A 14596-nucleotide genomic window follows, 5' to 3' on the forward strand; every position below is an offset into this window, starting at 1 on the left:
ACACTGAGGATTGTGAGACATGTGGAATGCACCACTAGTGTTATAGATTGAATCCGAGAGTGCATCAAGATTTAAGAATAGGTTAGACGTGGTAGCAAAGGGATATATGGAACAGAAACAGTAAAATGGACTGGTGAGATCAAACAATCTGTTTTAGTGCTGTAATTTCTGAGTCCATTTCTTGAAACATATATGTCAGCATATAAAATGAAAGATTATCATTTCAGTTTGGGCTGCATTTTCCACTTGAAATTTCATATTACCATTGCACTCTGTTACATGCACTTTTCCATTATGTAAAATTTCCTGGAAAGGTTCTGCATAAGTGTGATGTATCATTTTTTCCCCCAATGTGCCTTGGCAGAAGGTATTGCTGCAGTGAAGGTCATTAGCACATCAACACTGTATACATCACTTAAACTAAAACTACAGTTGATAGGGATGTTAACCTCAGAAGGCAAGTCTAAATAGTTCAGTCTTAGGGCTTTGAGGCTAGTGTTGAAAGCTGCCCAAATTGACACCATGGCGGAGATGGTCAAATTAATCTTTGTTCCGAGACATAGCAAAAACACAAATGAGATGCTAAACCAGAAATATGTTTCTCTCCAGTAGCCCTGGTGTGAGTACTGAACGACAGAAATTAAAACCCAGATTTAACCGAGATTCATATCTCATCCCCTCACTGTGGAGGTTTAAGTGGTTTTTGCTGTAAAACATCAGTGTTCTTTTGCAGACTCCACACATGCAATACAAACACATGGACAATACATGTTTGAGGGGAACAAACCATTGCAAAATTAGCATATGAAGTTGGAACTCAAAATGGACAAATATTGGCGGTGCTGCATTTGTATTTAACACTGATTTTTACATTCAGCATTGATAAATGAGTTCTGCAGGAAATCTTAGTGTAAACCTCTACAGACAAGATTGGTGTATAAAACATTCTATTTGTTTCATAAGTGCAATCCAAGAAATTCAGAACCTTCTGCATAAGTACTTTATGTTACAGCCACGTGTTGTTTAGAAGTAAAAATTTTGTGTTATATGGAAGTGCATTCCAGAACCTAATCCATTAGAATTTTACTTAATACATGCTTTCTGTTTTACTTTTTTTTATTCATTCATGGGACATGGGTGTCGCTGGCTGGCCAACATTTTTGCCCATCATTAGTTGCCCTTGAGAAGGTGGTGGTGAGCTGCCTTCTTGAATTGCTGCAGTCCATGTTGTGTGGGCTGACCCACAATGCTGTTAGGGAGGGAATTCCAGGATTTTGACCCAGCGACTGCGAAGGAACGGCGATATATTTCCAAGTCAAGATGGTGAGTGGCTTGGAGGGGAACTTGCAGGTGGTGGTCTTCCCGTTTATCTGCTGCCCTTGTCCTTCTAGATGGAAGTGGTCCTGGGTTTGAAAGGTGCTGTCTAAGGACCTTTGGTGAGTTGCTGCAGTGCATCTTGTAGATAGTACACACTGCTGCTACTGAGCGTCGTTAGTGGAGGGATTGAATCTTTGTAGATGTGGTGCCAATCAAGCGGGCTGCTTTGTCCTGGATGCTGTCAAGCTTCTTGAGTGTTGTTGGAGCTGCACCCATCCAGGCAAGTGGTGAGTATTCCATCACACTCCTGACTTGTGCCTTGTAGATGGTGGGGATAGGCTTTGGGGAGTCAGGAGGTGAGTTACTCACCACAGTATCCCTGGCCTTTGACCTGCTCTTGTAGCCACTGTGTTTATGTGGTGAGTCCAGTTGAGTTTCTGGCCAATGGTAATCCCAAGGATGTTGACAGTGGGGGATTCAGTGATGGTTACATCATTGAATGTTAAGGGGCGGTGGTTAGAGTGTCTCTTATTGGTGATGGTCATTGCCTGGCATTTGTGTGGTGCGAATGTTATTTGCCACTTGTCAGCCCAGCCTGGATATTGTCCAGATCTTGTTGCATTTGAACATGGACTGCTTCAGTATCTGAGGAGTCGCGAATGGTGCTGAATATTGTGCAATCACCGGCGAACATCCCCACTTCTGACCTTATGACGGAGGGAAGGTCATTGATGAAGCAGCTGAGGATTGTTGGGCCTAAGACACTACCCTGAGGGACTCCTGCAGAGATGTAGTGGAGCTGAGATGACTGACCCTCCACAACCACAACCATCTTATGTACCAGGTTTGACTCCAACCAGCAGAGAGTTTGCCCCCTGATACCAGTTTCACTAGGGCTCCTTGATGCCAGACTCTCACCTCAACGCTGGAATTCAGCTCTTTTGTCCATGTTTGAACCAAGGCTGTAATGAAGTCAGGAGCTGAGTGATCCTGGCAAAACCCAAACTGGGCGTCACTGAGCAGATTATTGCTGAGCAGGTGCTGCTTGACAGCACTGTTGATGACCCCTTCCATCACTTTACTGATGACTGAGAGTAGACTGGGTGGTAATTGAATTTGTCCTGCTTTTTGTGCATAGGACATACCTGGGCAATTTTCCACATTGTTCGGTAGATGCCGGTGTTGTAACTGTACTGGAAGAGCTTGGCTAGGGGAAACAGCATATTCTGGAGCACAGGTCTTCAGTACTATTGCCGGAATGTTATCAGGCCCATTGCCTTTACAGTATCCAGTGCCTCCAACCGTTTCTTGATATCATGTGGAGTGAATTGAAGTGGCTGGAGACTGGCCCACTAGCCTCTGGCAGGAATCATGGCAGCCCATTGAATCGGGCATTGGACCTAAAATGGGATTCCCACCGGGCGGTAAACCCATTGTGATGCTCCAGCCTTGCCCTGCCAGCGCCAATAAGTTTCTGCCCAGAGCGAACCCAATGAATATTCAAAGATGCTAATATGCATTTAATTATCACGCTGGAAGCCCAAGGTCCTCCTGTGGTGTCTCCTCCCCCCCAGCAGGAAGTCCAGCTTTGGTGCAGGTCCTAACAAACTTGAACCTGATGCCTTGGACACCAAGGGTGCGGGAATGCAAGGAGGGACATAAACTGTGCTCATATGTCCCTCTGCTGCTGCCGCCAGGCTGTAGAGGGAGGCACCCCCAAGTGAACTGAGGGTTGGATGGGTTTGGACTGGGTGGAAGGGGTTAAGTTTGAGACTCTCCCCAAGAAGGGGTCTCATGGCTGCATGTCCTTGTTGCCCTGTGTAAGGTGAGGTGGTATCCACTCTCAGGATGGTGATTTCAGACATCGTTCTGTAAGATATGCATTATTGTCTCTGCCCTTTAAAATAATTGAAATGCCCTGGTCATTCTGATATCCATGACCCATGAACACTTAGAAGCCTTCAAATCACCACGGCACTCCATTCCATATTAGGGATTGGCCCACGGGATGCCATCTTAAAAGATCATAACTTGAGTAAACATCCCCTCCAGCACACCAGATGTCTCAGGGGCTCCCTTCCTCACCTCCGATCAGAGTCAGCCCTTTCTAACACCCCCATCCTGGATTATCGGCCCCTGTGCTCCCCCATCCAACCTCCAATCATCGGCCCCTATCCCCCCCCATCATCGTCCCCTTCTCTCCCCCCACCCAACCCCCATCATCGGCTCCTTCTCCCCCCAATCATTGGCCCCTTCTCTCCCCCCATCCAACCCCCGATCATCATGTCCCAAGCTGCAGGTGTTAAATTATCTCTTTTACGTGGTTTTATAGAAAGGGCCTGTCAGTTTTACCAGGGAGATCCCCTTGCTTTCTCTCATAAGGCAGAGCTGCTCTGAAACTCTTTTGAAATGCTTTGATGGTCAGCAGAGATTGTGTTTCAACTGGGGAGTTCTCCTTTTAATACTGAAAAAGAGCAGCATCTGATGTCTGGATCCTTTGATGTGCTTTGATTGACATGTTGGATCACTTACCCTCTAGCCAAGAACTATGTTGGTTTTCTTTCCTTCATGGTTGAATGCATCTCGAGTGCTTTGTAAACATTGCGGTTAGAAAAGAGGAAGTTAAACCTGTCAATCAAAGCACTTCAGAGGATTTCAAAGGAGAAATTCCCAGTGAAACACAATCCCTGCTGACCATCAAAGCACTTCGAAGGGGTTTCAGAGTAGCTGTTCCTTAGGATAGAAAGCAAGGGGATCTCCCTGAAAAAACGGAGAGGTCCTTACATTATCTCTTTTAAGTGGTCATATTGAAACACCTGGAGATTTGGACATTAACCTGGGCCAACCCCTAACGTGGAATGGAGTGCTGCAGTATTTTGAAGGTTTCCATGTGTCCACGGGGCAAGGATATCAAAGTAACCAGGGTACTTGAAAGGTTTTAAACGATAGAGACAATAATGAATATCTTACCCAGAATGATGTCTGAAATCACCACCCTGAGTGTGAACATCATCTTTCCCAGGGCGACAAGGATAAGTGCAGCCATGAAACCCCCATCTTGGGGGAGAGTCCTGAGGTCAACCCCTTCATCTCAGTCTAAGTCCACCCAACCCCCAGGTCCCATGGGGGCAGAGCCTAAACACGCAGCAAAACCCAGCTGCACAGAGATCGGGGTGCCATCTTAAAAGATCATAACTTGAGTAAACATCCCCTCCAGCACACCAGAGGTCTCAGGGGCTCCCTTCCTCACCCCCGATCAGAGTCAGCCCTTTCTAACACCCCCATCCTGGATTATCGGCCTCTGTGCTCCCCCATCTAACCTACAATCATCGGCCCCTATCCCCCCCCCCATCATCGGCCCCTTCTCTCCCCCCACCCAACCCCCATCATCGGTTCCTTCTCCCCCCAATCATTGGCCCCTTCTCTCCCCCCACCCAACCCCCGATCATCAGCCCCTGTTCTCCCCCACCAACCCCTGATCATCGGCCCCTGTTCTCCCCCACCCAACCCCCAATCATCGGCCCCTTCTTCTCCCCACCCAATCCCCGATCATCAGCCCCTGGTCCTCCCCACCCAACCCCCAATCATCGGCCCCCCTGTTCTCCCCCACCCAACCCTCGATCATCGGCCCCTGTCCTCCCCCACCCAACCCCCAATGATTGGCCCCTTCTATCCCCCCCAACCTAACCCCCAATCATCGGCCCCTTCTCCCCCCACTGGATCATCGGACCCTGATCCACCCCCTCCCAACCCTCAATCATTGGCCGCTTTCCCCCCCCACCCAACCCCCAATCATCTTCCCATTCTCCCCCCCAATTATCAGTCCCTGGTCCTCCCCACCCAACCCCCAATCATCAGCCCCTTTGCTCCCCACCCAATCCCCAATCATCAGCCCAGGTCCTCCCCACCCAACCCATAATGATTGGCCCCTTCTCTCCCCCCACCTAACCCCCAATCATTGGCCCCTTCTCTCCCCCCCACCTAACCCCCAATCATCGGCCCCTTCTCCCCCCAATCAAAAATCATCAGCCCCCGGTCCTTCCCACCCAACCCCCAATGATTGGCCCCTTCCCTCCCCTTCCCCACCCAACCCCCAACCATCGGCCCCTTCTCTCCCCCCACTGGATCATCAAACCCTGATCCACCCCCTCCCAACCCCCAATCATTGGCCGCTTTTCCCCCCACCCAACCCCCAATCATCTTCCCATTTCCCCCCCAACCCCCAATCATCGGCCCCTTCGCTCCCCACCCAACCTCCAATCATTGGCTCCTTCTTCGACCCATCCAACCCCAAATCATCAGCCCCTTCTCCCCCCTCCCAAATCCCTATTATCGGCCTCTTCTCCAACCCACCTAACCCCGAATCATCAGCCCCTTCTCCCCCACCCAACCCCCAATCAATCATCAGCCCCTTCACCCCATCATCCAACTCCATTCATCGGCCCCTTCTCCCCCCCACTGAACCCCCCATTAGCAGCCCCTTCTCCTCCCCACCCTCCCCCATCAGCGGCCTCTTCATCCCCCCACCCAGCCCTGATCATCAGCCCCTTCTCCTTCCACCCAACTCTTGATCAATCATCGACATCCCCAGGCCTTCTGCCTTTCATCGAAATAAATCACCCCTGCCATGAGGCTCCCATTTGGGCCCGTCCCTTGGCACATGTTGGCAGTACCAGGTTGGCATGGACATGCCAATATGTGCCATGGGGCTGTGCTGGGGCATTGCCAGGGCACTGCCTGGTCATGTCCCTTTCCCTCAGGGGCTATAAATTACGCCCCCAGGGAGACTCCACAACAGTTCACGTCTGTTTAAACCTTCTGTAAACCATGCCGATGTGGTGTCATTATAAGGCGGGGGTTCAATATCTGACAAGGAGGCGGTTAATAACATTTAAATCCACTAAAATGAATGTAAAGCAGATTCACACATTATTGGCGTGAAGGTGATGACATCGTCGACAAGGAACGGGGAAGATCCAAAATCGCGTTCTCACCAATGAGAACTGGTTCTTCTGGATTTTGAGTCCCTGCCGCCATTCACATGAATGATTCAGGATCACCCCTTCCAGCAAGTGCGAATGGGAGAATCCTCGCTGCTATGTTTGTTCACATTGCGGCGAGGATTTCAGGAAAGTATTATCTGAGTTTCTGATAAATTGCTAATGTTTTACAACAAAATCTGAGCTTCTTTGGTGTGTTATTGCATTCACAGTCTTGAAAATGCAAGACTGACTTTCCTGTCTGTACCGGTGTACAAAATACCCGGTCATACTAAATTACTGTAACACATCAGTAAGTCCCAAGCAGTTACAATTAAAGTAGGCAACTTAGTAATCTGTCAGCTAATGAATTGCAGACAGAACAGGAATAAACCTGCAACAGTGTAGTACAAGACAGGCCCGAATCTCCACAAACAGCCCCATCATACCAAAGTATTCAAATATTTCAGAATATTTTACATTATTTCTTTTAAAAACAGTAAAAGGCGATATAGTTGTAAACCATGATATTCAATGCAGAAATATTTAAACTGAAACTTAGAAACGAATAAACAGAAACAGAAATACTTGGTAAAATTTATAAAAGTGGTTACTTTGCTAGGAGTATGAGATTTTATAATATGTTTTAAACTGTCTTTTAATTCAAGGTAAAATGAAGCACATGACCTCCTACTAGGTCTGCGACTGAGAGCCAGCATGAAAGAGAACCAGGGTGTTTGCTGGTTCCAGGGCGAGAGACAAACACACAGCAGCTGTTGCTCTCTGTTAGCCACCAGGCAGAAAAGCTAGTGGGAGCATGTTATCCGGTCAAAGAGAGAGGACCTGTGAAAATGTAAGGACAGTGGAAGATTCAGCCAGGCGTGGCCAGGAGCTGCCAACAGATTGGGCCTTGCTGCTGGAAGTGGAGTTGGGATTCTCAAAAGGCTGAGGAAAACGACTTTGATATGGAGATGCCGGTGTTGGACTGGGGTAAGCACAGTAAGAAGTCTCACAACACTAGGTTAAAGTCCAACAGGTTTATTTGGTAGCACAAGCCACAAGCTTTCGGAGCACTGCTCCTTCATCAGGTGAGTGGGAGTTGTGTTCACAAACAGGGCATATAAAGACACAAACTCAATTTACAAGATAATGGTTGGAATGCAAATCTTTACAGGTAATCAAGTCTTAAAGGTACAAACAATGTGAATGGAGAGAGGGTTAAGCACAGGTTAAAGAAATGTGTATTGTCTCCAGCCAGGACAGTTAGGGAGATTTTGCAAGTCCAGGCAAGTCGTGGAGGTTACAGATAGTGTGACATGAGGCCGTCCTCATGTGTGCAGAACTTGGCTATCAGTTTCTGCTCAGCGATTCTGCGCGTCGTGAAGGTCGCCTTGGAGAACACTTACCCGAAGATCAGAGGCTGAATGCCTGTGACTGCTGAAGTATTCCCCAATAGGAAGAGAACACTCCTGCCTGGTGATTGTCGAGCGGTGTTCATTCATCCGTTGTTGTAGCGTCTGCATGGTCTCCCCAATGTACCATGCAGAATCGCTGAGCAGAAACTGATAGCCAAGTTCCGCACACGAGGACGGCCTCAACCAGGATCTTGGGTTCATGTCACACTATCTGTAACCCCCATGACTTGCCTGGGCTTGCAAAATCTCACTAACTGTCCCGGCTCGAGACAATACACATCTCTTTAACCTGTGCTTAACTCTCCACTCACATTGTCTGTACCTTTAAGATTTGATTACCTGTAAAGACTCACATTCCAACCATTATCTTGTAAATTGAGTTTGTGTCAACATATGCCCTGTTTGTGAACACAACTCCCACTCACCTGATGAAGGGGCAGTGCTCCGAAAGCTTGTGGCTTGTGTTACCAAATAAACCTGTTGGACTTTAACCTGGTGTTGTGAGACGTCTTACTGTGCAAACGACTTTTGACAGGCAATACAAGGACACAAATATATAAATATCTGGCTTGGAAGCAGGCATCAACTGCTGTGATGTAATTTATTTCACAACATCGTCCTATGGTGGCTGCATATTTCTGGCACCTAGAAGATTGGCTATGGGATAGCTTTGATATCCATCTTAATTTTTCAGACAAAATTTTAGGGCCAGATTCTTAGTGGCTTTTGACTCATGTCCAATTGCTTTCTGTAACCTTAGTCTCAGATTTGCTCTTTTGAATGTTTAGACTGTGATGGAGATCAACATGTTCTGTAAAGATATTTCTGAGGATTATCCCAGCATTTCCCAGAAATCATGTTAATTTTTTATCAACCTGTCTTTTTATTTATTCAATCACTGACAGCTATTTTGTGTGTTGGATAACTGGTTGTTGTACTCTAAAAGAGTATAATAGGTTGCAGAACAGAAATGCATAGTTTAAAAATTAAATGATGTTGTGGGAAATATCAAGTAGAGATGGGTTAATTCAGAAAAAAGGTTAATTCTGGATTGTTTTCTGGTACTTCCTAACAATCCATTTCAAATTAGTTTTCTGATAGGATTGGGCACAAATGTCCTGTAGCCTTCTTGAAAGTAAGGCGCTTGAAGAGATCAGTGAAAGCCGGGAGTACGGTTAACTTAAACTTAAATGACTAAGCAACACAAAGAAAATCTAATGGCTTAAATGTAAAATTCACAACACAGATTTGTGGATCTTAACACTGCAGTATTGTAAAGGTACATGATACTCACCTGGAAGCATGTCGGTCCAGGCTTTCCTGGAGGAATATATGTTTGATGATAAACTTTTAATTCAGGAACCAATGCAATAATAGCCCTAATCACTAATGTGATAATGTCTGACCACATTTTCTTCACATCATAGCCTCTCATAGAAAGCTTGGCCACAATACTTGAAAATGTCCTTTTGCTTCCTGTATTTACACTGTCAGAATGGATGAAATTTCCACTATGGACATTCAGGGAATAGTTTGTTAAGTGCATAAATACACGATGAAAATTTTTACTGTTAGGCTCTTGATATGGTTCTGTACAGAATCTAGATAGACCGTCTTTAGCTATGTAGATCTCCAAAGGATCGAGTGACTTGAGCAAGACATACAATCTAATGTCAAATTTCAGTTTTTCAATCAGTAATGGCTTGCTGATATATTCTTGGACTACTACTGGCTTGCTGCGGAGGTTGGCCAACATTCGGACATCAGTAGAATCTTTAATGAGGTAGATTCCATCACCTTGGGATCCTCCATCTGGCTTTACGATAAAAGTAGGCTTCCAAGATGAATCATTTTCTTTCGATACACGTACCTATATGTTAAAATAAGTTAATATCAAATGGTTTATTTGACAATAACAAATTTTCAAATATTCAGCAATGAATAAAAGGACTAATAGTCCACCACTTTTCATGCATTTGGAATATTTTGTGTTAGTATTTTCTGCTATGAGTCCTGTTAAAACAATCCTTGCTACTATTTTTTTTAAATTAAAAATTTTAGCCATCTTTTGACTGTATCCTAAGAATATTTTGGATGCCTCCAATGCTGAGCTATCGGACAGCACAATGGCACTGTGGTCAGCACTGCTGCCTCACAGTGCCAGGGACCCAGTGCGATGGTAAGATCGCCCCCATCATGTTTGTGTATTCCACAGTTTCAACCAGGAACCATATCTTGACAGGAGATAAGTACACCGAGGATGACTACCCCCACCCAGTGGCCCCATTGACTGAAAGCCAGAGAACATGCCAGAAGGGCTTGGAGAGGGGGGATAAATACAGACATCTGGAGACAATCCCAGCGAAGACTTGGCTAGCCTAATACGATTCGTGATGACGGAAGAGGAAGTGTGAGATCCACCTTCATCCCAAGAAGACACTGAATTCATCTGTCCACATGAGCTCAGTGAAATGAATCTAATCCAACAGCCCAGCCAAGTTCACCAGAGCAGGTAGTAGAATAGAATAAAATGGAATCCCTACAGTGCAGAAGGAGGCCATTCGGCCTGTCGCACCTGCAGACAACAATCCCACCCTGGCCCCATCCTCTCAACCCCACATATTTACCCTGACAATCCCCCTGACACTAAGGCCAATTTAGTATGGCCAATCAACCTAACCCACACATCTTTGGACTGTGGGAGGAAACCGGAGCACCCGGAAGAAACCCATGTGGATACAGGGAGAATATGCAAACTCCACACAATCACTCGAGGCCGGAATTGAATCCGGGTCCCTGGTGCTGTGAGGCAGCAGTGACAACCACTGTGCCAGCATGCTGCCAGACAGTCAGCCCAGTTTGTGGAAAAGTTAATTTGTGTAAGAGTTATTTCTTTAATTTGCAAGTGTTTTAATAACACTATATTTGAACCACAGTCCTTTATTTGTCTCAAAGACAGACCACCTGGGTGAATAAGATTTTGAGTAATAAACTGGTCAAAGTGTCTGTATAGAATATTTCACAGGCAACATCATGCAGCATCTGCAGAGAGGGGAGGATTGGAGAAATATTTCAGGTCAGTGGGGAATTAATGGGAAACAAAGAAATAGCAGAGGCGTTGAACAAATATTTTGTATATGTCTTCAGATCAGAAGACGCAAAAAACTTTCAAATAATAGTAGTGAATCAACAGGCAAAGGAAGGGAGGAACTTAGAACAATCATTCAAGAAAAAGCATTGGGAAAACTAACGGAGCTTATGGCGGCCAAGAACCTGAGGGCCTGCACCCTAATAGTGGATGGTTGTAAACTTCCAAAATTCCCCAGATTCTGGAAATGATCCAGCGAATTTGCAAACCACAAAATCTCTGTTCAAGAAAGGCGGGAGACAGAAAGCAGGAAACTATAGACCAGTTAGTCAAATGCATGTAATTGGGAAAATGTTAGCATTCATTATTAAAGAGGTAGTAATAAAACATTTAGAAAATCATAATATAATCAGGCAGAATCAACATGACTGTGAAAGGGAAAATCGCATTTGACCAATTTATGAGAGTTCTTTAAAGATGTAACAAACAGGATAGATAGAGGGGAATCAATAAACGTAGTGTATTTGTATTGCCAAAAAGCATATGGAAGGTGCCACATAAAGGTTCCTGTACAAGATAAGGGCTTATGGTCTTGGAGTGATATTTTCGTATGGATGGAGAACTGGCTAAATTATAGAAAAGAGAGTCAGGATAAATGAGTCACCTTCAAGAGGGCAAACTGTAACTAGCGGAGTGATACAGGGATCAGTGCTAGGGCTCCAACTAATTGCAATCTATATTAATTCTTTGGATGAAGGAACTGACTATACTCCGCAAATTTGCTGATGATATAAAGGTGGAGAGGAAAGCAAGTTATGAGGAGGATACAAGAAGTTGGGAAGTAGGTTGGGTTAAGCAAATTGACAACAATTTGGCAGATTGAACACACTGTTGAAAAATGTGAGGTTTTCTGCTTTGGCAGGAAGAATAGAAAAGCAGGATATCTAAATGCAGAGAGACTACAAAATGTTGCAGTACAGAGATTTTGCACGTGAATCACAAAAGTCAGCACGTGGGTACAGGTGGTAATTAGGTAGGCAAACAGCAGGTTTGCCTTTATTGAAAAGGGGATAGGGTGTAAAAGGAGGGAGGTCCTATGACACCTGTACAGGGGGTTGGTGAGACCACAGCTTTGGTTGCCTTAAGAAGGGACCTGTTTGCATTGGAAGGAGTTCAGAGGCGGTTCACCAAGCCAATTCCTGGGATTAGGGCTTGTCCCATGAAGAAATGTTGCAGGGACTAAGCTTATACTCATTGGAGTTCATAAGCATGAGAGGTGACTTTATTGAAACATACAAGATTCTGAGGGGGCTTGACAAGATAGGTGTGGAGAGGATGTTCTAGAACTAGGGGGCACAGTTTCATAGAAATCATAGAAACTCTACAGTACAGAAAGAGGCCATTCGGCCCATCAAGTCTGCACCGACCACAATCCCACCCAGGCCCTACCCCCATATCCCTACATATTTACCCGCTAATCCCTCTAACCTACGCATCTCAGGACACTAAGGGCAATTTTTAGCATGGCCAATCAACCTAACCCGCACATCTTTGGACTGTGGGAGGAAACCGGAGCACCTGGAGGAAACCCACGCAGACACGAGGAGAATGTGCAAATTCCACACAGACAGTGACCCAAGCCAGGAATCGAACCCAGGTCCCTGGAGCTGTGAAGCAGCAGTGCTAACCACTGTGCTACCGTGCCGCCCTCAAAATAAAGGGGTCTTCCATTTAAGATGGAGGAGGAGTAGGAATTTTTTCTTCGCATGGGTGGTTAGTCTTTGAAATTATCTTCCCTAGTGAGCATTAGAGGCTACTTCATTAAAGATGTTCAAGGCCAAGTTAGATTTTTGATTGACAAGGGAGCCAAGGTTTAAAGGAAGCTGTGGAGTTTAAGCCACAATCAGATCAGCCACAATCTTCTTGAATGGTGGAGCAGCCTCGAGAGACCAAATGGCCTATTCCTGCTCCTGTTTATTATGTTACGTCATTAATGCATTGTCTCTTTTCATAACTGTAATCATTTTCATAAAAACAGTAATATCATAATGAATTTGAATTTAATCTTTTCCATTCATTTCATATTCTACATTTAATGGGTTACCCAAAACTGTACAATCTGTTAAACTCAGACGACAAAAAGAATTGAAGTGTAATCATTGTAATTTTGTAGGCAAAAAAAACAGGTTCCACATATGGGATGAATGCAGAGGGTCTGTTTTTGGTGATGTAGGAATAAATGCTGCACAGGACACCAGAACTCCCTTGCTCATCTTGTAATTGCAACGTGCATTTACATGATTGAGATTGCAGGCATGCCGCGATTTAACATCTCATCCCAAAGATGACAACTGCAAAGCAGTACCCCTTAGTATTGCACTGAAGTGACAGCTTACATTATTCATGCCAATCTTAGTGACGCTTGAACAGATGAACAAGAATGCTACAATTGAGCTGAGGCTGACATTTATGCAATTACATTGCATTATTGATAACAACATTGGATTTTTTTTAAGGTTTCTTTAAAATCATTAACAATTCCGCAAAGCGAAAACAGCATAATGGTTCAGGTTACCTGATGAATGGCAAGGGTAGAAACAAAGCGTTTATTCTAACCCCTTACGCATGAAGCGACTGGGTTATGAGGGAATTAAAATGGTGGCTGCACAAAAGTGGTAGTATTTCTGCACAGACTGCATCTCTCAATTTTGACATGCATGTTTCAGTAAGTGTATATGAGGCCCTTGTTTCAGGCAGAAGTTAGAATTCAATACAAAGATTGGCATCAGATGATGTAATTCAGACTCTGACGCCATTGTAATTATTTTTCAGCAAGGTTGGTTGTGTAGGCCCAGAAGAGGGAGAAAAAGGCAAGTAGTTTTCATTTTTAATGTTTTCTTTACAGGCCGGGATTATTCCTTAACATTCTTTACAAAATGCTGGATTTAGAATCAATTTTCAGCCATTAAATGTTATCAATGAGTTTACTTCACTGTTTATATTTAGAAAGAGTAATCTAGATATCTAATGAGCAAAATGTTTCCTTACAAACTACATGGTGAGGGATATTTAAACTTTTGACATCCAGGCATCAATCATTAATAGATAAAGTAACAAAACTTGTCTGGAAAACCATCCACATACTATGCCTAATTAATGACAGCGCTGATATATTAATGATTCAAACCTCAAGCTGTAGACAGCACCACATAAAGCAAATCCCTAGGCGGTTATGGCTCAAGTACAAGTTGAATTTGTTGTTTTAGACAAAATTTTATTCTACTTTTAAAAAGTTTTCAAGAGTTTCTAGCTTTGAGGCAGGTCACTCACATGACCATTCACATTGTGTAGCATTGCTATTTGCGAGTATTATTACATAATAATGCTGCAGTGTAGATTATACATGCCATTCCATGCGTCAATTTGGAGATGTTAAAGTGACACTGCACCTGGCAATAATCAGACATTTTTCTTGGTATTAAAACTTTGAACAGAATTTATTTTAAATGAGTAATGCCCACAATTAGCAAAAGTACCTAACAATGTGTACTTCCTCAAAAAAAAACAAATAAATTTTAGGGAAGAGAACAATGCCATTGGACCCAAGACAGTAATTTATTTTCAGATTAAATCAACTGTCACAGTAGTGTTAGATTCAACAAGAGATGCTACATGAACTGGTCAACAATTTAAAAAAAAGTTTCTCAGTTATAAATTTTGCCTGCAGCACCAACCTGTGCTGGGGGCACTGCCCAGGCCTTGGGTGACTTGGGTGTCTGTGTGGAATTTGTACATTC

General features: G+C 44.4%; 1 protein-coding gene across 11 annotated transcripts in view; it reads right to left on the reverse strand.

The window, feature by feature from the left end:
- ttll11 (tubulin tyrosine ligase-like family, member 11) overlaps positions 1 to 14596 on the reverse strand; it is a 128478-nt gene that overhangs the window by 72011 nt on the left and 41871 nt on the right. For 7 of the 11 annotated variants that reach the window (XR_013499343.1, XR_013499344.1, XM_078226404.1 and 4 more), the window contains one exon: positions 9006 to 9581. The exons of 3 other annotated variants lie outside the window; for them this stretch is intronic. Coding sequence is in view for 5 of the 8 variants with exons in the window: in XM_078226404.1 (XP_078082530.1) it covers positions 9006 to 9581 (576 nt within the window). In the remaining 3 variants the exon portion in view is untranslated. The remainder of the gene's footprint in view (positions 1 to 9005; positions 9582 to 14596) is intronic. One more of the 11 variants, XM_078226410.1, reaches the window with a different exon arrangement.

Source organism: Mustelus asterias, chromosome 13 (assembly GCF_964213995.1).
Source record: "Mustelus asterias chromosome 13, sMusAst1.hap1.1, whole genome shotgun sequence".
Classification (NCBI taxonomy): Eukaryota; Metazoa; Chordata; class Chondrichthyes; order Carcharhiniformes; family Triakidae; genus Mustelus; species Mustelus asterias.